General features: G+C 41.5%; 1 protein-coding gene across 2 annotated transcripts in view; it reads left to right on the forward strand.

Moving 5' to 3' along the window:
* The first annotated feature begins 266 nt into the window (after window positions 1–266).
* Window positions 267–25691, forward strand: part of LOC144892242 (trans-1,2-dihydrobenzene-1,2-diol dehydrogenase-like) — a 73081-nt gene continuing 47656 nt past the window's right edge. The window contains exons 1-2 of one of the 2 annotated variants that reach the window (XM_078777851.1): window positions 267–499; window positions 23086–24560. In XM_078777851.1, coding sequence (XP_078633977.1) covers window positions 404–499; window positions 23086–24552 — 1563 coding nt within the window. In that variant the 5' untranslated portion in view covers window positions 267–403 and the 3' untranslated portion in view covers window positions 24553–24560. Of the gene's footprint in view, window positions 500–23085; window positions 24561–25691 lie in introns of those variants that run through there. The other variant, XM_078777859.1, reaches the window with a different exon arrangement.

The following is a 25691-nucleotide window of genomic DNA, read 5'->3' on the forward strand; positions in this document are numbered from 1 at the left end:
AGAAGTGATTGCAAAACCCCGTCTCCTGTCGTGCATGAAAATCTCATTCTTTTGGTGCCCTTCTTCCCTCCCCCCGCCGAAGTTTTGGGACTCGTACAAATTTGTTAAACTTTCCTTAAGAGATAAAGTGATTTTATATAGATCGAGAGTCGGACTCTACCGACATAGAATATGAGAAATCATGCCACTGGAGGTACACAGTCTCCAAGAACGCCTTCAACTTATTTGAAGAAGATTCTGCAATGCTGTTAGGTGACGTGATTGACAGGACAGGAGGCGGGACAATCTGAGGCACGCCCCTGTTTTCACATGGCCTGTCCTATAAACTCGAGAGAACAGAAAGACGATCTCGTCATTCAACGTTCACGTCGTCTCTGCAGAGCAATAATACGTTTGTAAAACGATGCCGGGCCCGACAAGATGGGGTGTTTGTGGTGCGGGGAAAATTAGCCATGACTTCACAACCGTGCTGAGAACCATGTCCGCAGATGAGCACCAGGTAATCGGAAACCCCGAGTTACTTACTCCACTTGTTCACTCAACTCAACGGGACCGAAGCTAGACAATGAATTGTGAAGTTACACGTTGCAATATCAAGTCTATTTGCATGATTCATGAGTGATAAACTTGTAATGCTGCCAGGACATTAAATATCGTGCGCAGACCAAAGGTATTTATTTGCCAAACTTTTAAACAGCTGAACATGATATAAAAATGATGTTATCTCGAAAATGTAACCACAGGATACAATTGACGCACTCGATAAGTTTCAGGTCCACTGCAATTTATATGTATACGGTATACTGGTATATATGTATGTATGTATGTATGTATGTATGTATGTATGTATGTATGTAGGTACGTATGTATGTCTGTATGTATGTATATTTATATATGTTTGTATATGTATGTGTGTATATGTTTGTGAATATGTTTGTATAGATGTATGCATATGCATGTATGTATGTATGTATATGCATGTATAAATGTATATGTATGTATGTATGTATATATATATTTGTGTATATGTATGTATGTGTATGTATGAATATATCTATTTATATATGTATATATACATATATGTATGTGTATATGTGTGTATATATATGTATGTGTATCAAATTAATTGTTTGAATTATGATTGGTGTAAACAATGCCAAAACAGCAACTCAGGTACAGTCATTTATCTATATATCTACATATCTGGGCAGTATCTGTGTTGTCACTGAACTACTCTCTGGAACTTTTGTTTCTGTGGTTGTGAAGTGTTTTTAATAACGTGGTGGTGCGGTTCTGAATTATGTCGTGGTGCGGTGTTTTGAATTACGTGGTGGTGAGGTGTTTTAAATTATGTGGTGGTGAGGTGTTTTAAATTATGTGGTGGTGAGGTGTTTTTAATTATGTGGTGGTGAGGTGATTTAAATTATGTGGTGGTGAGGTGTTTTAAATTATGTGGTGGTGAGGTGTTTTAAATTATGTGGTGGTGAGGTGTTTTAAATTATGTGGTGGTGAGGTGTTTTAAATTATGTGGTGGTGAGGTGTTTTAAATTATGTGGTGGTGAGATGTTTTAAATTATGTGGTGGTGAGGTGTTTTAAATTATGTGGTGGTGAGGTGTTTTAAATTATGTGGTGGTGAGGTGTTTTAAATTATGTGGTGGTGAGGTGTTTTAAATTATGTGGTGGTGAGGTGATTTAAATTATGTGGTGGTGAGGTGTTTTAAATTATGTGGTGGTGAGGTGTTTTAAATTATGTGGTGGTGAGGTGTTTTAAATTATGTGGTGGTGAGGTGTTTTAAATTATGTGGTGGTGAGGTGTTTTAAATTATGTGGTGGTGAGATGTTTTAAATTATGTGGTGGTGAGGTGTTTTACATTATGTGGTGGTGAGGTGTTTTAAATTATGTGGTGGTGAGGTTTTAAATTATGTGGTGGTGAGGTGTTTTAAATTATGTGGTGGTGAGGTGTTTTAAATTATGTGGTGGTGAGGTGTTTTAAATTATGTGGTGGTGAGGTGTTTTAAATTATGTGGTGGTGAGGTGTTTTAAATTATGTGGTGGTGAGGTGCTTAAAATTACGTGGTGGTGAGGTGTTTTAAATTACGTGATGGTGAGGTGTTTTAAATTATGTGGTGGTGAGGTGTTTTAAATTATGTGGTGGTGAGGTGTTTTGAATTACGTGGTGGTGAGGTATAATCGTGTCTGCTGGTTAATGGTTCAAATCCAGTAGTGGACTGAATCGGTAATTGCCTGAGAAACATAACGGCAGCAACGACAATAAATCTCACCACCTGCCTCTCCCCCCCTTTGCCCGATTCGAACCTTTAGCCGATTCAAACGTTTACCGGATTCGAGTCTTTAGCCAATTCAAACGTTTACCGGATTCGAGTCATTTAGCCGATTCAAACGTTTACCGGATTCGAGTCTTTAGCCGATTCAAACGTTTACCAGATTCGAGCCTTTAGCCGATTCAAACGTTTACCAGATTCGAGCCTTTAGCCGATTCAAACGTTTACCAGATTCGAGCCTTCAGCCGATTCAAACGTTTACCAGATTCGAGCCTTTAGCCGATTCAAACGTTTACCAGATTCGAGCCTTCAGCCGATTCAAACGTTTACCGGATTCGAGTCATTTAGCCAATTCAAACGTTTACCGGATTCGAGTCATTTAGCCGATTCAAACGTTTACCGGATTCGAGTCTTTAGCCGATTCAAACGTTTCCCAGATTTGAGCCTTTAGCCGATTCAAACGTTTACCAGATTCGAGCCTTCAGCCGATTCAAACGTTTACCAGATTCGAGCCTTTAGCCGATTCAAACGTTTACCGGATTCGAGTCATTTAGCCGATTCAAACGTTTACCAGATTCGAGCCTTTAGCCGATTCAAACGTTTACCAGATTCGAGCCTTTAGCCGATTTAAACGTTTACCATATTCGAGCCTTTAGCCAATTCAAACGTTTACCAGATTCGAGTCATTTAGCCGATTCAAACGTTTACCATATTCGAGCCTTTCGCCGATTCAAACGTTTACCGGATTCGAGTCTTTAGCCGATTCAAACGTTTACCATGTTCGAGTCTTTAGCCAATTCAAACGTTTCCCGGATTCGAGTCTTTAGCTGATTCAAACGTTTACCATATTCAAGCCTTTAGCCGATTCAAACGTTTACCGGATTCGAGTCTTTAGCCAATTCAAACGTTTACCGGATTCGAGTCTTTAGCCGATTCAAACGTTTACCAGATTCGAGTTATTTAGCCGATTGAAACGTTTACCGGATTTGAGCCTTTAGCCGATTCAAACGTTTATCATATTCGAGTCTTTAGCCGATTCAAACGTTTACCGGATTCGAGTCTTTAGCCGATTCCAACGTTTATCGGATTCGAGCCTTTAGCCGATTCAAACGTTTACCATATTCGAGCCATTACCCGATTCAAACGTTTACCATATTCGAGCCTTTAGCCGATTCAAACGTTTACCAGATTCGAGCCTTTAGCCGATTCAAACGTTTACCAGATTCGAGCCTTCAGCCGATTCAAACGTTTACCAGATTCGAGCCTTTAGCCGATTCAAACGTTTACCAGATTCGAGCCTTCAGCCGATTCAAACGTTTACCGGATTCGAGTCATTTAGCCAATTCAAACGTTTACCGGATTCGAGTCATTTAGCCGATTCAAACGTTTACCGGATTCGAGTCTTTAGCCGATTCAAACGTTTCCCAGATTTGAGCCTTTAGCCGATTCAAACGTTTACCAGATTCGAGCCTTCAGCCGATTCAAACGTTTACCAGATTCGAGCCTTTAGCCGATTCAAACGTTTACCGGATTCGAGTCATTTAGCCGATTCAAACGTTTACCAGATTCGAGCCTTTAGCCGATTCAAACGTTTACCAGATTCGAGCCTTTAGCCGATTTAAACGTTTACCATATTCGAGCCTTTAGCCAATTCAAACGTTTACCAGATTCGAGTCATTTAGCCGATTCAAACGTTTACCATATTCGAGCCTTTAGCCAATTCAAACGTTTACCATGTTCGAGTCTTTAGCCAATTCAAACGTTTCCCGGATTCGAGTCTTTAGCTGATTCAAACGTTTACCATATTCAAGCCTTTAGCCGATTCAAACGTTTACCGGATTCGAGTCTTTAGCCAATTCAAACGTTTACCGGATTCGAGTCTTTAGCCGATTCAAACGTTTACCAGATTCGAGTTATTTAGCCGATTGAAACGTTTACCGGATTTGAGCCTTTAGCCGATTCAAACGTTTATCATATTCGAGTCTTTAGCCGATTCAAACGTTTACCGGATTCGAGTCTTTAGCCGATTCCAACGTTTATCGGATTCGAGCCTTTAGCCGATTCAAACGTTTACCATATTCGAGCCATTACCCGATTCAAACGTTTACCATATTCGAGTCTTTGGCCGATTCAAACGTTTACCAGATTCGAGCCTTTAGCCGATTCAAGCGTTTACCATATTCGAGTCTTTAGCCGATTCAAACGTTTACCAGATTCGACCCTTTAGCCGATTCAAACGTTTACCAGATTTGAGCCTTTAGCCGATTCAAGCGTTTACCATATTCGAGTCTTTAGCCGATTCAAACGTTTACCAGATTTGAGCTTTTAGCCGATTCAAACGTTTACCATATTCGAGCCTTTAGCCGATTCAAGCGTTTACCATATTCGAGCTTTTAGCCGATTCAAACGTTTACCAGATTCGAGCCTTTAGCCGATTCAAACGTTTACCATATTCGAGTCTTTGGCCGATTCAAACGTTTACCATATTCGAGTCTTTAGCCGATTCAAACGTTTCCCAGATTTGAGCCTTAAGCCGATTCAAACGTTTACCAGATTCGAGTCTTTAGCCGATTCAAACGTTAACCGGATTCGAGTCTTTAGCCGATTCAAAAGTTTAAAGGATTCAAGTCTTTAGCCGATTCAAATGTTGACCATATTCGAGTCTTTCGCCCAGTCAAACGTTTACCATTTTTGAGTCTTTAGCCGATTCAAACGTTTACCGGATTCGAGTCTTTAGCCGATTCAAACGTTTACCATATTCGAGTCTTTAGCCGGTTCAAACGTTTACCATATTCGAGCCTTTAGCCGATTCAAACGTTTACCGGATTCGAGTCTTTAGCCGATTCAAACGTTTACCATATTCGAGCCTTTAGCCGATTCAAACGTTTACCGGATTCGAGTCTTTAGCCGATTCAAACGTTTACCAGATTCGAGCCTTCAGCCGATTCAAACGTTTACCAGATTCGAGTCATTTAGCCGATTGAAACGTTTACCGGATTTGAGCCTTTAGCCGATTCAAACGTTTCCCAGATTCGAGCCTTTAGCCTATTCAAACGTTTACCGGATTCGAGTCATTTAGCTGATTGAAACGTTTACCGGATTTGAGCCTTTAGCCGATTCAAACGTTTCCCAGATTCGAGCCTTTAGCCTATTCAAACGTTTACCGGATTCGAGTCTTCAGCCGATTCAAACGTTTACCGAATTCGAGCGTTTAGCTGATTCAAACGTTTACCAGATTTGAGCCTTTATCCGATTCAAACGTTTACCATGTTCGAGCCTTTAGTCGATTGAAACGTTTACCGGATTCGAGTCTTTAGCCGATTGAAACGTTTACCGGATTCGAGCCTTTCGTCGATTGAAACGTTTACCGGATTCAAACCATTACTGCATTCGAACGATTAACCGATTCAGTCCATAACTGGATTCGAACTATTGCCCTATTCGTGTCTAACATTATGTTACTCAGGCCTTTACAGGATTCGAACCATTATCGGATTACCATAGTCCATAATTTACCATATTTACGCATTCACATACTCCTTTTGTACACAGAAATCCACAACATCCCCAATTTTTGTAATGGTTCAACCCTCACTTTGAATCGGGTAAAAGGACATCTTCTAACTTCACGGACAACTGTGCAGGTGATAGAAATAGGACTTTGGAAAAAAGTTAATTCGGATGTAAAGAGTCTGAAAACATCAACATGACACATCAACACGAAGCACGGAGTTTAAACTGTAAAAAGTGGTTCTGAAAGTTGCTTTTCGTGATCTAACGAGTTCGTTGCATTATACTTTGTACACAATACAAACAAATGGAGCATTAAAACAGTTGCTTGAGGGTGTCATTTGGCACCCCATCCACTGCGCGCCTGGTGTGGTCGCCCCCTCCGCCCCTCCCCAAGCCCACAATCACTACACCACTGTGTGTGTGTGTGTGTGTGTGTGTGTGTGTGTGTGTGTGTGTGTGTGTGTGTGTGTGTGTGTGTGTGTGTGTGTGTGTGTGTGTGTGTGTGTGTGTGTGTGTGTGTGTGTGTGTGTGTGTGTGTATATATATATATATATATATATATATATATATATATATATATATAATATAATATATATATATATATATTGTTGCGGATTTGGGGTCGGCGCTCCCCTTACCAAGAAGGGATTAATCCCCTTGTCTTTTAAGCTGGCCATCCCCCGATCCTGGAAGCTATAACGCTCCTTTACCGTCGAGATTGGCCAGGGTGATTGGTCAATGGAGTCCCAAATACCTGAGTGCCAATCCGTCCGCAAAGCAGGGAGATAACTCCTGCTCGGACCGCGGACAAGATGGAAATTGCCGAGCGGTTTAGCAATCCGAAGCCCGAGCCATTAACAAAAGACTAACCGATCCTGAACGGTTCTGAACTCGTGCCACAGGCACTCAATTGAAAGAAAGGACGGAGGAGAGGATCGAATGGAGAGGAAACCAAAAGGTAAGAAAGAAAAAATATGATTTATTACAACAACCAAAGAAGAGGAAAAGAAAGGGAAAGAATATACAGGAAGAAGAAGAAGCAGACACAGGGCAACCTTAACTATACAATCTTACTTAACCCCAGGATGAACAGACAGACTTACATGGGAGATGGTAATCGGTAGGGGAGGAAGGTCCAAGCAGATGGTTTCAGGCGAAGGGATCCCGTCCAGGCTCCGAGTCCGCGGCAAAGAACGGCCGGCAGCTCCACGTGTCGTTTGCGCACGACCGGACCTTTTCATATGCCAGGGCTGGACTGTTGCGTACGTAATATGTGCGCCTGCTGCCTCTCTCTCTCTCAATGTTCATACGTGCCTTTCAAACGAGATCATCAATCACCAGGTGTGCTCCGCGCAGTCCGTAATATTCGAGCTCTCCCCGCCAAGTCCGTACAAGCGATCAATCCCTCGGCGCAGTCCGTTCAACAACGTGACAATCAATCGAGCAGTATTTACACAATCTACACATTTATCAAAACCGTCGCTATGTCCCGTCCCCCATATCTCCCTCTAGTTCCAAATTCATCATCAATCCCCCCTAAGGAGGAAGAGACGGAATAACAACTGTCACCCCCACATCATGATGTGTCTCACCATTCCAAACATTTGCACAAAACATGGTGTGGAGTTATACCACCTTGGTGAGTGGATGCGGATGGTGCGAAGAGACTTTCATCCTAGCTATACTTCTAAATGACATTAACACACTTTACTCTCCCCGGGGTCTTTCCCTGCCAACCCATTGGCCATCTTACACTATGCGGTTCTAAAAACCAATTCCCATTGAACATACTGTGGTGCTCACCAATTTGGGGTCTCACTCCCCCGATTCTACTCCCTGTGCCCTCGCACAATTTCAGGGCTGGGTCGTGTGGCTCCCCTAGCAGGTCTGCTCACCTGCACACCTCCGCCACTGTACGTCACCACCCGAGCTTACCTGCTCCTCACCCTAACCTACCTGGGGAAGGCCCTCTGGCTCCCTTACCCCCTTGGTGCCCTCTCTGGCGTCGGGCTACCCGGGTCCATCCTCCGGATCCTCGGGCCCCATTGAACACTAACTCTGAACTGGCTCCCAGAGCTGACCTGCGGCCTCACCTGGCCGACAGACTAACAGTGGCGGAGTGCCCATTCAACCATTCTTACTAACAGGCCACACGCCCAGCCATTTCATTTCACTTACGCACCAATCAAGCAGTACTCTGCTACTTTCAGCACCACAGATGTCAATATCCACCAAATTTACCTACTCCCTCTACCTACTTTTAAACTACCCTGCCTGGGTATTCGTGAAGGGGGTCCATCCTTCCCCCACTCACCCTTTCGCACCATACACTCCACTCCACGTATTTCACACTCCCACTCCACACCATCCATTCCAGACCATTTATTCCAGACCTTTTTTTTTCCATCCAACCATTCTCACTTGCCACCATGCAAGTCAGTCACTCGATGCACAATCACACCTTTCACAATACTCTGCTCAAGACACTTTCTACACACACACACACACAGCATTCACGAGCAATGCCTCTTTTCAACAAGCTCACCACAAAGAATTTCCATACCAATTCCTCATTTCATTACTCTCACTACAAACACACTGCATCATCTAATCTACCTGGTTTCCCCTCTAACTTAGTGCTCCCCTGTCACCCCTTATACTATTGCACATCCCACGTCGTTATCAACCATCTAATCTGCCCACGTCCCCACTACAGGTATAATGTCACTACTTAAATGTACAGTTACCTATGGTCATTTCCTAGATCCCTAATCATTATCCAAGCCCTCCCTGGCTAGGTTTTCACCGCCATACCCCATAAAACTATAGCTCCTCTGCCCAAAGAGATGTAGTGAATGGTAAAACTACCATCCATCTACATCAGATACCATTTGCCATTATCACTATCACTATCCGTTCACTGTACTATGAGCCTCGGTGCGTCAATGCATTTTCAAAGCTCGGCTTTGCAAAGCCGCATGGTGCATACGGGTGGTCTGTCTCCTGCAGGTTGGGTCCATCCGGCATTCGGATTCAGGGGAGGAGGTTTTGTCGGGCCAAGGCTCCAAGCACCATCCCTACGCAGGGCCTTTCGCTCCCATGCGCGGTGGCCCAGCCTTGCCTGGCCGGAGTGCCGCCACCACAAGGGGGCGCTGCTCGGACCCCTCCTACCTACCCTCGAAGTGGGCCGCCCACTTTGCCTGGCAAAGCGCGGAATCGACCGTACAGGGCGGAGCCCGGCGCGTCTCGCGCACAGCGGTTCTTGAGAAACCGCCACGGCTACGACCTCCGCCGGTCCCCACAGCACACAAAGCCCGTCACACCCCGAGAGCTCGCGTCGGCTAAACGTCGGCTTAAACGCTAACCCGGTCAACGTCGATGCTCGGATTGCATTCTCACACCAGGCGTGTTTTTGTTACACATTCTCGTGCGCCAACGCCTTTCGTACATCCCACGCATTCCCCTCGCGCATCCATTCTCGTCGCACACTCTGTTATCACACACTCTGTTATCACACACTCCTCTGTTACACACCTCGTAACACTCCCGGGTGTGCACTTCTGCATCCACCTACTCAGCGCACACCTACCCACGGGTGTGCAATCCCCCATCGCACACCCAATCACGTGCTCCACAACCAACCCAGGTGTGCACCCTCGCATACTCGCCACAACCAACTCAGGTGTGCATTCTCGCACACTCACCACAACCAACTTGCACTCCGTGTCACTCTCACCCTCACGATCACGCTCCGATGTGCATTCACGCTCGCACTCGGTAACACACTTGCGCTCTGGCGCCGTTCACACACGCGTGCCATTTCCATTCACTTAGCGCACCACAGACCTTCCACAACCGCCCGGGTTACGCTGGGATCCCAAGCGCGCGAAAATTCTTTTTGCGCTAAACACCTTCCCACAAAATCTTTTCGCACCGTATACAGCCCGACTCGCCTTGGTGCTTCTTCTTCCTTGCTCCAACACCTGCAAACTTTCATTGGGGTTAAGCACGGCATCACAATGTGAATACAGACTTTGCGTGCATTCCATTTCTTCCTCCCGCGAGTGCTTTTCTAAGTCCGTCTCTTCCGCCCCAATTTCCACTATTGGTTCGATTTCTTTCTTTTCGACGACCGCTGCCGCTAATAAAATTTTCTCTACTTCGGCGGTCGCTGGCTTTCCCATACCCCGGGTCGCGATTTCTATACCCGTCCACGTGACTTCGCTTATCTCAACTTCGCTCAACCCGCGCTCCTCGAGTCGCGCTACCTCGTCGCGTACAAATGCGACCTCCTCGCTCAACCTGTGGTTAGCCTCCCTCTCCCATTCCCTTGTTTCATATCTGGCTTGCCCCTCGCCAGTCCCTCATTTACTCCCCGGGCTTGGCCATTTATGTCCTCCAATTGGTCCCCTACTTTGCCCTCTAATCCTACCAATTTGACTTCTTGGCCCCCAATTTGGCTTCCCAATTGCTCCCCCATTCTATTTTCCATTTCCTCACTATTAGCCCTCATTTCTCCCATTTCCTTACTCAATCCCCCAACTTGGCTTCCCAATCGCTCACTATTCCTTTCCATCATTTGTTCCATTTCTCTGCTGGATTTTTCAGCCATTTTTGCCATATACCCCATCATCTGCACCATGAAAAGGTCCATATTCACTGGCGCCGCGGACTCGGCTACCGCGGCCATGTGCACGGCGCCGCCATTTTGTGTGCCTGCAACCCCCTCTACCACACCTTCATTATCCTCCTCCATTACTCCCACCTCTTCCCTGGGGTCCTGGGTTGACTCTAAACCTTCTGCTATCTACCCTACTGGCATCCGATCGCCTTGACTATCCATAGCACGATTTTAATTTGGTTTTTAATAAAAATTTCGGCCGCTCGTAATTTTGACAAAAAAAATATTTTAATATAAAAAATTTGGTTCGGGCCCAATCCCACTCCTGACACCAATTGTTGCGGATTCGGGGTCGGCGCTCCCCTTACCAAGGGGGGGGGGTTAATCCCCTTGTCTTTTAAGCTGGCCTTCCCCCAATCCTGGAAGCTATAACGCTCCTTTACGGTCGAGATTGGCCAGGGTGATTGGTCAATGGAGTTCCAAATACCTGAGTGCCAATCCGACCACAAAGCAGGGAGATAACTCCCGCTCGGACCGTGGACAAGATGGAAATTGCCGAGCTCGTCAGTCCATAACTTCTTTGGTTTTCTTTTACTTTTATTAAATATTTGTTGGCAGGCTAACATTAAAGTATCACCCTTTTTATTTTTTAAAGGAACAACCCAAGCAAATCTACTTCTCAAATCAATAACGGTTAAAGCATACCAGTATCCCTTATCATTATTTAGTTCGATTAAATCAGCGGACCATATGTGGTCAGTGTCTTTGGAATAAACCTTCCTTCTTTTAAACTTGGTGATTATAGGTTTGTGTAATTCTTCAGCCAAAAGCTCCTCAGTCTTGATGACATCATTAGAGCCTAATAGTTTTTTGAGGAATAACCAAGACCAAGTTTCAATTTAACACTTATCATTTTTTTTTACAATAAACCTATCAACTTTCTCTCTCAACGTAGGATTTCGTATCAAAGGCAAATTATACAACATTTCTCTGTCTGCTTCATGTTTTTCATCCAATGTAGTGGTATTTCCATAAGCAATTTCATGTTTCATACACACTTCATCAACCCTATTTATAGGTTTAGACCAAGGTTTAGGATTGTCAGCCTCATCTAATCTTTTATCCAAGTTTGTTCCTGGACCACAGAAAGAATACCCTGGAAGGTGTAATTCCCCTGGAATTCCAGTTGTTGTAAATTTACTTCCTGACAGAAACTTTTGTATGTCTCCTCCACTTTTAGGAGAGATGAATTGGCACTTTTTAGAGCCACACACTTCACATATTCCTTTTTGATAAACTCTATTATTTTTAGCTTTAACATAAGATATATTTTTAGATTTAGTTTTCTTTTTACATTTGAGACAATAACTCATTTATTTATCAGAAAAATTCTGACAGAGTATCAAAACCTTTTTGGTTTTTAACATATACATTTCAATCTTTATTTTTAAAACATAAAGAATCCTAAGGAATGCCTTCACTCTCTCCTCCATTTATTTACAAATAAAACTAACTAAAGTCAATAACACCAACATCATCAACCACATAATCTTTGTCTTCTTCATGTAAATCTCCTCGCTGAACTCATCTCAACCATTTTTAAAATCATTATCTTAGTAAGAGTCGTTAATTCTTTATTTTCCTCTTCGGTGCATTGAGATTGATTTATTTGCTGTAATAACACTCAATCTTTTACGAATCTCACTGATTTCCATCTTTTTATATTTTTCCTCCCTCTCTCTTTGCTCACTCTCCTCCTTCTCTCTTTTCTCCCTTTCCTCCCTCTCTTCCCTCTCTCTTTTCTCCCTTTCCTCCCTCTCCTTTTTCTCTCTTTCCTCCTTCTCCTTTTTCTCCCTTTCCTCCTTCTCCTTTTTCTCCCTTTCCTCCTTCTCCTTTTTCTCCCTTTCATCCTTCTCCTTTTTCTTCCTTTCATCCTTCTCCTTTTTCTCCCTCTCCTCCTTCTCCTTTTTCTCCCTCTCCTCCTTCTCCTTTTTCTCCCTTTCCTCCCTCTCCTCCTTCTCCTTTTTCTCCCTCCCCTCCTTCTCCTTTTTCTCCCTTTCCTCCTTCTCCTCCTTCTCTCTTTCCCCCTTCTCCTCCTTCTCTCTTTCCTCCTTCTCTTCTTCAACTCCTTCCCTTGCTACCCTTGAGTTTGAACCCCAAAGAATATTATACATATACTCATCTGGATTTTGAGATATTCTTGTATCAATAATTATTTTTCTCATAATAGGATACCAATAAGATTTGTTGATGATTTATAAAAGTTTTATATTTCATAACTTTGAGAAGTTCATTTTTATTTAATATTTTAAACAAGTCTCTATTTGTGGGTTTAGCAATATCAGTATAACGCCAGTTTTTTATGACAAAAATCCCATGTATATGCTCCAAATCATAAGGTATGTAATACCGAGCACCCTTTTCTTGTAGGTATCCTTGAATACAAAAATTATAATTCTCTTGTAGTCTTCTTCCTGCCATTTATGTATCAGAAATATATGTGAGATTAATATTATGACAGGTAATACCACCCCATCTTCCCACTACCAAATCGGTTTGTATTCCTCGGCTTTCTATCCTTATCTCATTACCTTCCTTCTTTGTCATGCTAACCATCGCTATACTATCATATATTTTTCTTTTCTTAAAATCATGTATTTGTTGTTTACTAATTGTACTTCCACATAAATCCTTATCCTCACCAAGCGGATAATATTCTTCTTTATGAGACTGATTAAAATCATGTAGGTCTTCTAAGTTTATTGAAAAGGACCAATTATACCCTAAATCAGGCATATCATACCCCCATTTATTAATTCGCATATTAACTATATGTCCTTCTTTATAAAATTCAATTGTAAGCAGATAGTTAAATTTAATGAGGAAAGGTGTATGGTCAGTGTTGTGGTTGTGAATTTTACTTGTTTAACAAAACGTGCTGTTTTATTTAAAGATATATATTGTGATAAATCACTGAATCTAATCAAGTCATTCGCATCTGTAGGGTTTGGATAATTGATTAATTTATAAGTATTCTTCATATTAATATTTTTACTTATACTATATTTTTGTCGTTCAGCCTGTGCCTTTGTATAATAATTTGATAAATCAATATCCTGAGAGGATTCTCCAAAGATAGAACCATGTTTTCTGACATGTCATTTATATTAGATTTAAAATGATATCATAAAAATTTTCATTATTGTTGAGTTGAAATAATACATAAAAACATAATTGACCACAACATTTAGAATTAATTTCTTGAACTTGAAATGTTTGATAAACACCATTCTGTAAGAATTGTATTACTTCAACAGGCGGTGGCATACCATAACTATCAAAATAATATTTATCCTGACTATTATGAATATAAACTATATAATTATCTATAATACTATAATAATATAACCTGACTAAAATATTTATCCCAACCCTGGTGTTGGGCTAGCGGCTAGGGTGCCGGCTTAGGATCCAAGGATCCTGGATTTGAATCCCGGTCGATCGCTGAATTAATGCCAGGGGGGTTGAATCAGCCTGTCATCCTTCCGAGGTCGGCTAATTGAGTACCAGTTCACTGGTAATTCCCTGTTTGTCGTAAAAGGCGACAAAAAGGGTTGGCGTCAGGAAGGGCATCCGGCCGAAAAACATTGCTTCAAAAAGGGGACCCAAAAACAACAACAACCACGGTCCCGGAAAAAGGCCAACCCCCGCTTGCGGGGAGAAATGGCCTCTAAAGGTGGTTTTTTTTTTTTGGTTTTTTTAAATGAATATAAACCCAATGAGAACCATTCTGTGTGTCTAAATTCATAATAATATTTTTTGTATTCTTGGACAACTTTGTTAATTCATCTCTCATACAGATTACCACGTTATCAATTTTTAGTTTTTTACAATACTTAGCTAGTTCTATATTTGACGTTGTATTCTTTCCAAATTGTTTAAACCATTTATCCATTTATTTATGAGAAAGATATAATCCATTACCCTGTTTAGTTAGTTTAACACCTGCTTGAGCGATAGAGGAAAGCATATCTCCAACCAACAATCTAGCTTTATCAGGTAGACTTTCAAGTTTTTGAGCAAAATCCACAATTATACCACTTCCACTAATTTATTTCTCCAACTCCTTGTTATGTCTTTCCAATTCTTTTTGGGCTTTTAGTTGTGACTTCCTTTCGTTCGCAGTTTTTACCGCTGCTGAAATACCACCAGTCAATGCTCCTGCCGCACTTAAACCAGCAAATAAAGGAATTAGAAACGCGAGAAATCCTCCCTCTTGTAATGAATATTTCTTTAACATAGGTTTTGTTATTTTAATTTTAAGTGATCCAGCATCATTTAGTGTTTTTACCTGCTCTCTTGTGAGTAAAACATCAATTCTTACTGCTCCTTTTCTTTGAATTGTATTAACATTAATAATACAAGGCTTTTGATTTTGAATACAAGATGTTAATTTATTAAGATTGATTTGATTAACATATACCGGTTCTTTCCTACTCATTTATTTATGAGAAAAAACCTATGTGATATTAATCATAACACCATTATCTGTATTAATCTGTAATTCTGTTTCTTCCAAAAGCAAACAATATGCATTAACCTATTCACTCTCCCCTCTTTCAATGTATAGAGAAGTATCCACTCTATTAGACTTTATAGTTTCTTTTTGAGAACTCGGGTCAATTGCGTAGATCATATAAAGTTTTTGAAACGCAACCATATCCAAAATTGGGTCATTATTACCATTGCTTTCACACACCTTTTGGTAAGACTTGTAGGCTTCCGCATAATCATTTTTTCCCCAATAAATTTCCAATCTATCTCGTGGATAAAATGTGCCATCAAGAGAAACCCGAAGTTGTTTCACCTTAGCATTATCACTCAGCGCATTATTCTTATCAGTACCGTCCTCTCCATCTGGTTTTTAAAAAATGAGCCATAGGTATCGTGGCTTTCCTTGAAGAACCCCCAAATTCCAAGTGTAGGTAGTGTGTTCCAGTTTAACGTGTTGACATCTTCTTTTAAGGTATGATACATTTAGCGGTTTATTTGAGTTAATTCTTCTGTTTAACATCTCTTCCGTTTTAAGATTAGGAGTATATTCGCTGATATACCAACACAAATCATTAATAACAAATTTATTATTATCATCAAAAGCATTTTGAGCCCCAAAAAGCAATCTATTTACATTATCATTCCTTTGTAGTTGAAATCTAATTTTAAGCCCATACAAAACTTTATCATAATCACAAAATCCAAATATACCTTTAAGAGGTACTGCTACGGTAAAACTATTCTCTGCTTTTGCATCATCATTATACATTGCCTTCCTTTGACTCTAACCAGGGTCAGCATTTGTTCCCGTTGACATATCAGGAATAAAACCTTCAACAGCTTCCTTACCCATTCTATCGCTAAACGAATATAGTGTAAATTTCATCATTTCAGATGTAGCAGAGACATAATCAACCGCTTCAACCTCTTGTGTTCCAATATACAGGCGAACACTATCAAACATTTTCCAGAAGAAATCATTTACGAGTGTAGCATTAGTGTTATTCGCAGCCTTAGTGAATTTAAATTTACACAGCAAGAAACTATCAGCGAGATTCAAGTAAGTTTGTTGATTATTTATTTCAAAACTTTTTGTTCCATTTGAATTCCAGTCTGTTCCTGTTTATAGCATTTACCTTAAAATAGTCTTCCTTTTTCGTGGTTTGAAATGATAATTGTATCATCCAAATCATAGATACTATCAATCGCTTCCATACTTGTATTTATATAGCATTAAAATCGTTGAAACCCTGACCCAAGTATTTTAATGATTTTTTGTCGTTCTTGTGAAGATAGTTGAGTTTTACCTTTTTTTATTTCTTTGATTGCTTGTAATTTATGAGACTCTTTTTGAGCATCTTTTATACTCTTTATGGCACCCGCAACTGAGCCCACGGCAGAAGCAGTTGAACCAATTAGGTCTTTATGTTTAAGAATGGTTGAACCAATACCCATTAGAGTATCAATTATCCCATCTCCTTTATTTCTAAATTGATATCCCACACCCCGTTGTCTCTTTGGTTTATAGTATCCTCTACCAAGAAACATACCTTCACCCTTATAGTATGGTGAAAGGAACATCCCATCCCCTGTAATTACTTTATATTTTCCCAACTCGTGTTTTCTCACAATAACCATTATTTATTTAATGAAAAACTTCACGTAGGTGAATTCTGATGGATATAATTTCTTCATTAAAGGAGATCATACGATTATCTTGATCGGTTATCCTAAAATTTGCTCTGTATATGGTTTCTCCTGACACAGGAAAATTGTGGGGTCTCATAGACAAGATTTTTTGGTTCCATATTAAATTTATAACCAATCGGGGTTGAGTATGCGCTGAATGAAAATATTGTATTTGTTCTTATTCCATCGTTATAAGCACCATCAATCAAATCACAATCAATTAATACTGAATTTATACCGGAGGATATTTGAATGACATTATCACTGTAAAACGTTCCGTTAGTTTCAATCTTTTTTGAAGAGAAACCCAATAGCTCTCTAAACGATTTTTCAATCGTGAAATCAACTTTATAATTATTTTTAAGTTTAATAGTTGATTTTGAAGTGTGTTTTTGAATATCTATTACAATATTTTTTGGTTCATCACCTTTTTCTTTCATAAGGCGAGAGACTTCAGAAGATATTTGAGAAATCTCGTAAGCTCCGGGTGAAACTGTTATAGTTTTGTACCCACTTCCTGGATTATAACTAAACTTGTTGTTTTTCTCTGTGATATTAAAAAGTGTATTGTAAGTCTCCATTGACAACAAAGAAGCCTCATATTCTTTTGTGGGGTCAAGTTGTAGTGGGTAAGGGAATGAAGCTGTGTAATCACTCGTTGTGAAATTAAAACTAAGAATTGTGCTTCTCATCTTATTTAATATCTAATAAAATGTCTTTGTATTGACATTTATTAATTATTTTCATATTCATCAACTGATCTAAAATGGCGGATGCTTCATTAAAACAATTGTTTTTTCCAGCCTTCTTACTACCTAACAACAATAATAACCTATTAACTAATTGTGATGGGTCATTTGGAAGAAAGCTAACACCTGAACCAAGCTTACTGAAAGCATCAATAATATGTTTCTCCTTCTCATTCTTCTTACTTTTACCGGCAACAGAAACTCCATAATCAAGTGAGTTTAGTAAATCAATATATACCCTATCTTCCGCATTTTCCATATCAAGTGGTTCATCAAAATATTTTGAACCGCTGAATCCGGAGTTTGTTAGAAGAAACATTAATCTTGGAGTTAATTCAACATTTGGTTGAGCAGAACTTAAGAACACCAATTTATCATTAAATATCAATAACTTTTCTTTCACAAGATGGAACTATGCTGGTTCTTCTGTTGGAATGAGACCTGCTCTGGTTTTTGAACCCGCCAAATATTCATTGTTTTGAAGAGCTTCCACAACATAATTAGGTGGTTGATTTACCTCCTCAAGTTTCCGAAATAATCCTTCATCATCATATATATATATATTTTTTTTGTATACAAGATCGAGGCTCGTGAAAGAGCGAACATTAATCACACAGAAAGACAAACCGACACATAAAACATATAACATCGGGAGCGGTAGACAAGATGGGGAGAGAGGGGGAAGGACACAAACACAACATTTGAGAGCAGGGACCGAGAGACATGGAGACATCGAGAGATCTGAGAGAGGGCGAGGGCTTTGGGGGGGGGGCATGGGAAGGGGGCGGTGGGAGAGGTATAAAACATATGGACACTGTCAGGACTTCCAGGAAAGAAGTTGGAATTTCAAACAAGGTGGATCTGGGGTGAATTAGCGGGGGTAGAAAAGATCAAGGTTTTGGATGGGGGAAGATAAGAGATGGTGGTGAACAGCTGTTTTAAAGACCTGGAGGGAGGAGTGGGATTGAAGGGAGTGAGGAAGTTTGTTCCAGAGGCGGGAGAAAAGAGGAATGAAAGAGTGAAGGTGAGCAGAGAGCCGAGATTTCGGCAGTTTAACCATCAGAGGGTTGCTGGCAGATCTTGTGCGACCTGTAGGAATATTTGGGGGACAGAGCACAGAGAGAGCTGGGGGTGCAAGGCCGGAGAGGAGTCGGTAGAAGACAGAAAGACCACCTACCTGCCTGCGGTGAGTGAGTGAAAGGCCCTCAGAGATAGCTTCATCGCGGGAGATTCCAATAATTCTGAAAGCTTTGGTTTCAACAGCGTGAAGCCGAGCTAGGTGTGAGGCAGGAGCACCGGCCCATAGGGGAGAACAGTATTCTCCGGAGAACAGTATCCGGCCCATAGGGGAGAATATTCTAATTCTCCAAGTTCTTGCCCCGTCATTTGACTAAATCTTTGAGCATTTGAAGTTTTTTTGGAGTAAATTCTACTGTGGGAACTGTAGGTGAAATCGTTTGAGTTTTTAAAAGTGGTTTAAAAAATTTCTCTTGTTTCTTTCAAAGGCTTCTTCACCAGTTAGTTTCTGTCTCCGTTTCTTCTTTATCTCTTCCTGATGCTTTACAACTTTTGAAACCAACTCTTGATGTTCTTTAAACTTTCTTGCTCTTTCTTCGGTATTCATCTTCTGTATTTATTTATTGAAAAATATCATTTAATGAATTGTAAAGGTCAATGGGAAAATTTTCCTTTTCTTCGTCATTATAGTAAATGTGTTGAAATAAATCCTTTTCTTTAAATATTTCATCGAATTCTTTATTGGTATTAATACGAGTTGTTATTTCTTCTTCACTAATACTTGTATCTCTGCTTTTCATACATTTGCGTTGAGTCTCCTCATCGATATCAAAACCGAATGATAAAATCTTAACTCCATCACCACACAAATGTTTAATAATTTGTCTCATTCCTTCAGGATTCGTTTCTAAAATCCCAAGACCGTTAGATTTTACTTTATTTAACTCACTCTTACAATGTGAATATTTTGTAGAACCAAGAGAGACCTCCTCAAATATTTGACCTTCGTTCCTCAATCGCATATGTTTCTCCATTGAAATGTAGTAATAATCTTTCCCTTCTACTTCTCCTGGTCGCATTGCCCTGGTTGTAGTACTTACAAAACGAATCATAGGGTGTTTTTAAAAAAAACTTACAATCTTTTCATTTTTACTATTCACGAGTTTAGATTTATGAAAGTTCTTTCCTGAAGCAGATTTACCCACAAGATTAATAATAATAGTTGTCATTTATGTGTGTAAAATATCAGTTCGTATCTCATCTTGTTTCACAACAACAACAACAACAACATGCATTTTAAAGGCCATTTTCCCTGCTAGAGCGGGGGTTAGCCTTGCGGTCCCCATGACAATCTTCTCCATTTTGCCCTATTTTCTGCATCTCTCCTTGTTAACCCCCTTGCCCGCATTTCTTCTTCCACCATCTTTAGCCAAGTCTTTTTCGGTCTTCTCCGTCCTCTGCTTCCTTCTACATTCATTTCCATCACTCTTCTCAACCAGTCACTTTCATCCTTCCTCAACACATGACCAAACCATCTCAACCTGTTCCTCTTCACAGCATCAATCACAGGCTCTATTCCCATCATCTTTCGCAATTCATCATTTGTCTTCCTCTCTCTCAACGATACTCCACACATCCACCGAACCATTCGCATTTCCACCCTTTCCAACCTTCGTTGCTGCTCTACGTTTATTACCCATGTCTCGCTCCCATAAATCATAACACTTCTCACACATGCAGCATACACCTTTCCCTTCAGCTTCAACGACACTCCCCTCATCATCAGCACGCCACCCAGTTCCCGAAACTTCTTCCATGCACATCTCACTCGAGCAACCGTTGCCGAGTCTGATCCACCTTCTCCATTCAGCATGTCTCCGAGGTAGCAAAATGTTTTCACACCTTCCAGCTTCACGCCATCTCCAAGATCCAACTCAACATTTCCTCCATCTGCAGCTCCCTCTGTGCACACCTTACATTTGAATGTAGCTGCCACACTGGTTAATGACCCTCTCAGACCACTACATTTTTGATGAACCCACTCAGCGCACATTGTACATTGAATGGAGTTCACTCCGACACCCTTCCGACACACAGCACAGGGCCACTTCCCAGTTCTTTCCACCTCACCACATGCTTTACCACTTGCCATCACTTTCGTCTTTCCGATATTCACCTTCAGACCTTTTGTCTCCATACATTCCATACATTCCTTCCACTTGTTTCACAACAATATATTTATATTTTCCAATCGTGTGTTTCATATAATAATAATAATAATAATAATTCATTTATTTTGTATAGCGCTTTTCCAGAAGCCCAAAGGCGCTTTGACAGAGTGGAAAACATAATGCATAACAATACATGAAAACAACAATTGCAAAAAGACAAGAATCAATAGGGAAATATTTAAAGCAAAAGGAGGGAGAAGGAGAAGAGATAGTCAGGGGTTAGATGCTGTGGGTTGAATGTTGAATGCAGTGTTGAACAGGTGGGTCTTTAGTGATGTTTTGAATGTGGTGAGTGAGGAGGAGTCTCTGATGGTGTGAGGTAGTGAGTTCCAGAGGGTGGGAGCAGCGATGGAGAAGGCCCTGTCCCCCCAGGATCTGAATTTGGTCCGGATGGAGGGGGTCAGGAGGTTGGTACCAGCAGAGCGGAGGTTGCGGGTGGGAGTGTGTCTGGAGAGGAGGTCAGCCAGGAAGGATGGGGCCAGGTTATGGAGGGCTTTGTATGTCAAGAGGAGGATTTTGTACTGGATTCTCTGGGGGATGGGGAGCCAGTGAAGCTTGTAAAGGACGGGGGTGATGTGGTCACGGGTCCGGGAATGGGTGAGTAGACGGGCAGCGGAGTTCTGAATGTATTGGAGTTTATTGGTGATTTTTGAGGGTGAACCATAGAGGAGGCTATTGCAGTAGTCCAGACGGGAGGTGATGAAGGCGTGGATGAGGGTTTCTGCAGCCGTGGAGGAGAGGGATGAGCGGAGACGGGCAATGTTTTTCAGGTGAAAGAAGGCTGACTTTGTGATCTGTTTAGTGTATTTGTCGAAGGAAAGGGTTTGGTCAAAGATGACGCCAAGATTCCGGATGTGAGGGGAGGTGGATACTGGGATACCGTCGATGTTGAGGGCAAAGTTATGGGTGGATTTTGTGAGCGTTTTTGGGCCAATGATGATTATTTCAGATTTATCACAGTTAAGCTTGAGGAAGTTGATTTGAAGCCAGGATTTTATTTCAGTGATGCAGTTTGTCAGGATAGAGTGGGTGGCGGTGGAGATGGACTTGGTGGAGATGAAAAGCTGGATGTCATCGGCGAAGCAGTGGAATTGGAGACCATGACGGCGGATTAAGTGACCGAGGGGGGACAGGTAAAGGATGAAGAGGAGGGGGCCAAGAACTGAACCTTGGGGGACACCTTGGGGGAGGGGAGCAGTGGGGGATTTGCAGTTATTGATGGAGATGAACTGGCGTCTGTCAGAGAGGTATGATTTAATCCAAGAGAGGGCAGTGCCGGTAACGTTAAAGGTGGATTCAAGTCGGGTGAGGAGGATGGTGTGATCGATGGTGTCAAAGGCAGCGCTGAGGTCGAGGAGGACGAGAATGTTGAGGTTGCCAGCGTCAGAGGAGAGGAGAAGGTCGTTGGTGATTTTGAGGAGAGCAGTTTCAGTACTGTGGTTGGAGCGGAATCCAGATTGGAATGTTTCATACAGGTTATTGGCAGAGAGATGATGTTTGAGTTGAGTGGCTACAGCGCGTTCCAAAACTTTTGACAGAAAGGGTAGGTTGGAGATGGGTCTGAAGTTGTTTAGGGTGTCAGGGTTTAGACCAGGTTTTTTTAGAATGGGGGTAACAGCAGCAATTTTGAGGGAAGGTGGGACGATGCCTGTAGACAGGGAGGAGTTTAGTGTTGCAATGATAAGTGGAGAGAGAGCAGGGAGGGAGGCCTTGACAAAGCTGGAGGGGATGGGGTCAAGAGTGCAGGTGGCAGTTTTCATTCCTATGAGGAGTTCAGAGAGGTCAGTAGGGGAGATTGGGGAGAACCGAGACAGGGGATGGCAGGACAAGGGGGGGCAGGTGGTTGGAGGGGGAGCGGGTGTGGCGGTCGTCAAGCTGTTGTAGATGTTGTCAATTTTGCGTTGGAAGAAAGAGAGGAAGGAGATGCAGTTTCATATAATTTTCAAATTCTTTTTTACTACATAACGTAGAGCAATTATCTCTCCAAAAATTATTTACATCTATTGAATTTAACTTAAATAAAATAAAAGTATTGGCATTGTTTCTTATTGAGCGCCAAGGGAGTTGAAAATATGACTGACTAAGATAAATACAATTACATAGTAAGGGAAACATATGAAAATCTGTTAACTAAATTGTTACCAAAACGTTTCTTCACCAACATGTTTGCAAAGATGTGTAATAACATGTATTAAAATGTTGAAGGTCAACTCCCGTGGGAAACCCAGAAAAAAAGCTGTTGAATTCGGGTACCGAAAAATTATTTTCGAGAATTTTTATTTTTTTAAATCGGCCCTTAAGTAACTTATGAGGGGCCAAATAAGGGTTTTTCATGATTATGAGTTGATTGTTAACATTTATATTTCACCACAGACACTCCTTTGTGGAAAAATAATTTCTAAATATATCTCATTTTCTACTTTGCAGGACATGGAGTCTAGCAATATGGATGAAGACGTTACTCCACCTGTGCTCAATTGCTTCATCTGTGCACGCTCGGATACACCAGCTGAAAGGCTCATACAGGCAACTCCAAAGGGATACTCAACTTTATTGAAACAAGCAGAAACTGTCGAAAATGTTACTGTTGTGGAACGTATGAAGGAGGCTCAAAAGGAAGGAAAACTGAGGTACCACCAGAAGTGTAAAAATGATCTGTACAACAACTTTGTTGCAACCACCAAGAAGTCAGCTCAAGCATCAAAGGCAGAGAAAGAGTCATCAAAGTTGAAGAGAAGACGCACTACTTGTGAGTTCAGTTCATCAACTGGCTGCAGTTCTAGAAGATCACAGTCAGTTGACCTCCTGTATAAGGATGTATGCATTCTTTGCAACCAACCAGCCCAGCTCTACAAAAATAATCCAGCACAAGCTAGAAAGAAATACAGAGTGCCAGATAATTTGACTGCAGATACACTGAAGGCAAGCTTGCTGAAGACAGCACGGAGTCGCGGGGATGACTGGGGCACTGAAGTCACTGGACGCCTGGAAGGGATCAACGACTTGGTAGCAGAAGAAACACTGTACCATTTGCGATGCAAACTTATGTTTGCGAGAGGTGACAGTTTGTCCAAGACTGATGAGGAAGGAAAAAGGAAGAGAGGACAGAGGAGTATTGATGAGGAGCGAGAGGCAGTTTTTATTGAATTCTGCGAATGGTTAGACTCAGAATTAGAGCATGGGGTAATGAACATGGACCAAGTCCATGAAAAGCTGCAGGAGTTTGATCAGTCACCAGAGAAGAGCCTTTCTTATTCAAAGCATTGGCTAAAGATAAAACTTCTAGAGAAATACGAAGACACCTTGTATTTCACAACACAGGAAAGAAGGGCAGATGTACTCTGTCTAAAAGATGGCACCGACAATATTCTGCGAGGGCATCATGCTAATCTTGACCATGGAGATGAGAAGACTCAGATCATAAAGACGGCACTCAAGTTCATATCCAATGATATTGCCTTGATTGATTTAGGTCCAAAGTCATACCCCACCACACACAGTATGACTGACATCGATAGTCAGCTGACACTTGTTCCTGCAAGCCTTCAGATGTTCTTGAGACCAATTGTCAAGACGGACGAAAGAGTTGCCGTTTGGGGGCAGAATTTTATAAGGCCTGTCGACCTCGGTCTGGAGTATTGCCACACCAAATGGGGCTTGTCATACAACTTGATCATAGATTTGGGTCAAAATGGATGCTCAACAAGTTCCACCGGCTGGGATACACTGAGTCTTACACGGAGACACAAAACTACAAATACTGCTTCCTTAATAGTAGGAGTGGAGATGATGTTCCAGATACTTCTGGCACTCTTGACACCATTGTGGAGGAAACCGATGAACAGATCAATGATGAGGTTGCGGTGGATGCTGCGCTTGAGGATCAATCAGTGATGACAGCCAAAGTGCCAGCCAGTGAAAGTGAATTGTCAAGTAATGATCAGGTGGTCTTTATGGAGGTTGGGGAAACAAGCAATGCAGTCACTCAGTTTGTTGGAGACAATATAGATTTAAACATTGTCTCTATTCACGGAAACACTCCCTTTCACTCAATGGGTTGGATCGAAGTCACCTCTCCGGCACCACCTTTGCCAGATCCACAGACAACAGCAGCTTTCCCCCGGGTGAAGTTGAAGGCACTCGACAAAGCTAAGATCCTGAGAGGAACTGAAGTAAAGATTATTCCATTTACGAACAGGAAACAGATAGGAACGAACGCGATCATGTTTCTCCCCCTCGCTGAGCTTTCCTCCTCCCTGGCTCATGATCAGCCACTCCTCACTCCAGGTGACACACTCTGGGCAGCGAAGTAATTAGGTGTGCATGGGTATGAGCCAGTTCCAACACTGGACCCCAGGGCTCCTGAGGAGCTATTGCAGTTCACGAGCTGTAATCGTCATGGAGATTGCAGCAACCGGCGATGCAGCTGCAAGAAGAATGGGGTCACGTGCATCTCGGCCTGTGGAGTCTGTAATGGCATTACATGCAGAAACTGTAGTCATGATGTTGTTGAGTCTGAAGAAGACATAGACAATGACTGTTGAAACTTCTGACATTGTGAATGAAAAATAACTCTTGAGTATTATATATGTATGTGAAATAAAAGCTACTTTGTGTGTAAATGTAAAATGGAAAATATAAATGTTAACAATCAACTCAGAATCATGAAAAACCCTTATTTGACCCCTCATAAGTTACTTAAGGGCCGATTAAAAAAAAAAAAAAATTCTTGAAAATAATTTTTCGGTACCCGAATTCAACAGCTTTTTTTTCTGGGTTTCCCACGGGAGTTGAACTTCAACATTTTAACACATGTTATTACACACCTTTACAAACATATTGGTGAAGAAATTTTTTGGTAACAATTTAGTTAACAGATTTGTGAAATATCTCATAAAATGCCCTTACTATACAAGAAGAATGTCTCCCTCTTGTATAGTAGCTATCCATTACTGTTTGGTTTCTCTCATTTACACAATCATCAAAGATAACGAGGTTCTTTTTTGATTTATCTAAATCTTGAGGTGAAGGTA

The sequence above is a fragment of the Myxine glutinosa genome, chromosome 1 (assembly GCF_964187855.1).
Source record: "Myxine glutinosa chromosome 1, kmMyxGlut1.1, whole genome shotgun sequence".
NCBI lineage: Eukaryota > Metazoa > Chordata > Myxini > Myxiniformes > Myxinidae > Myxine > Myxine glutinosa.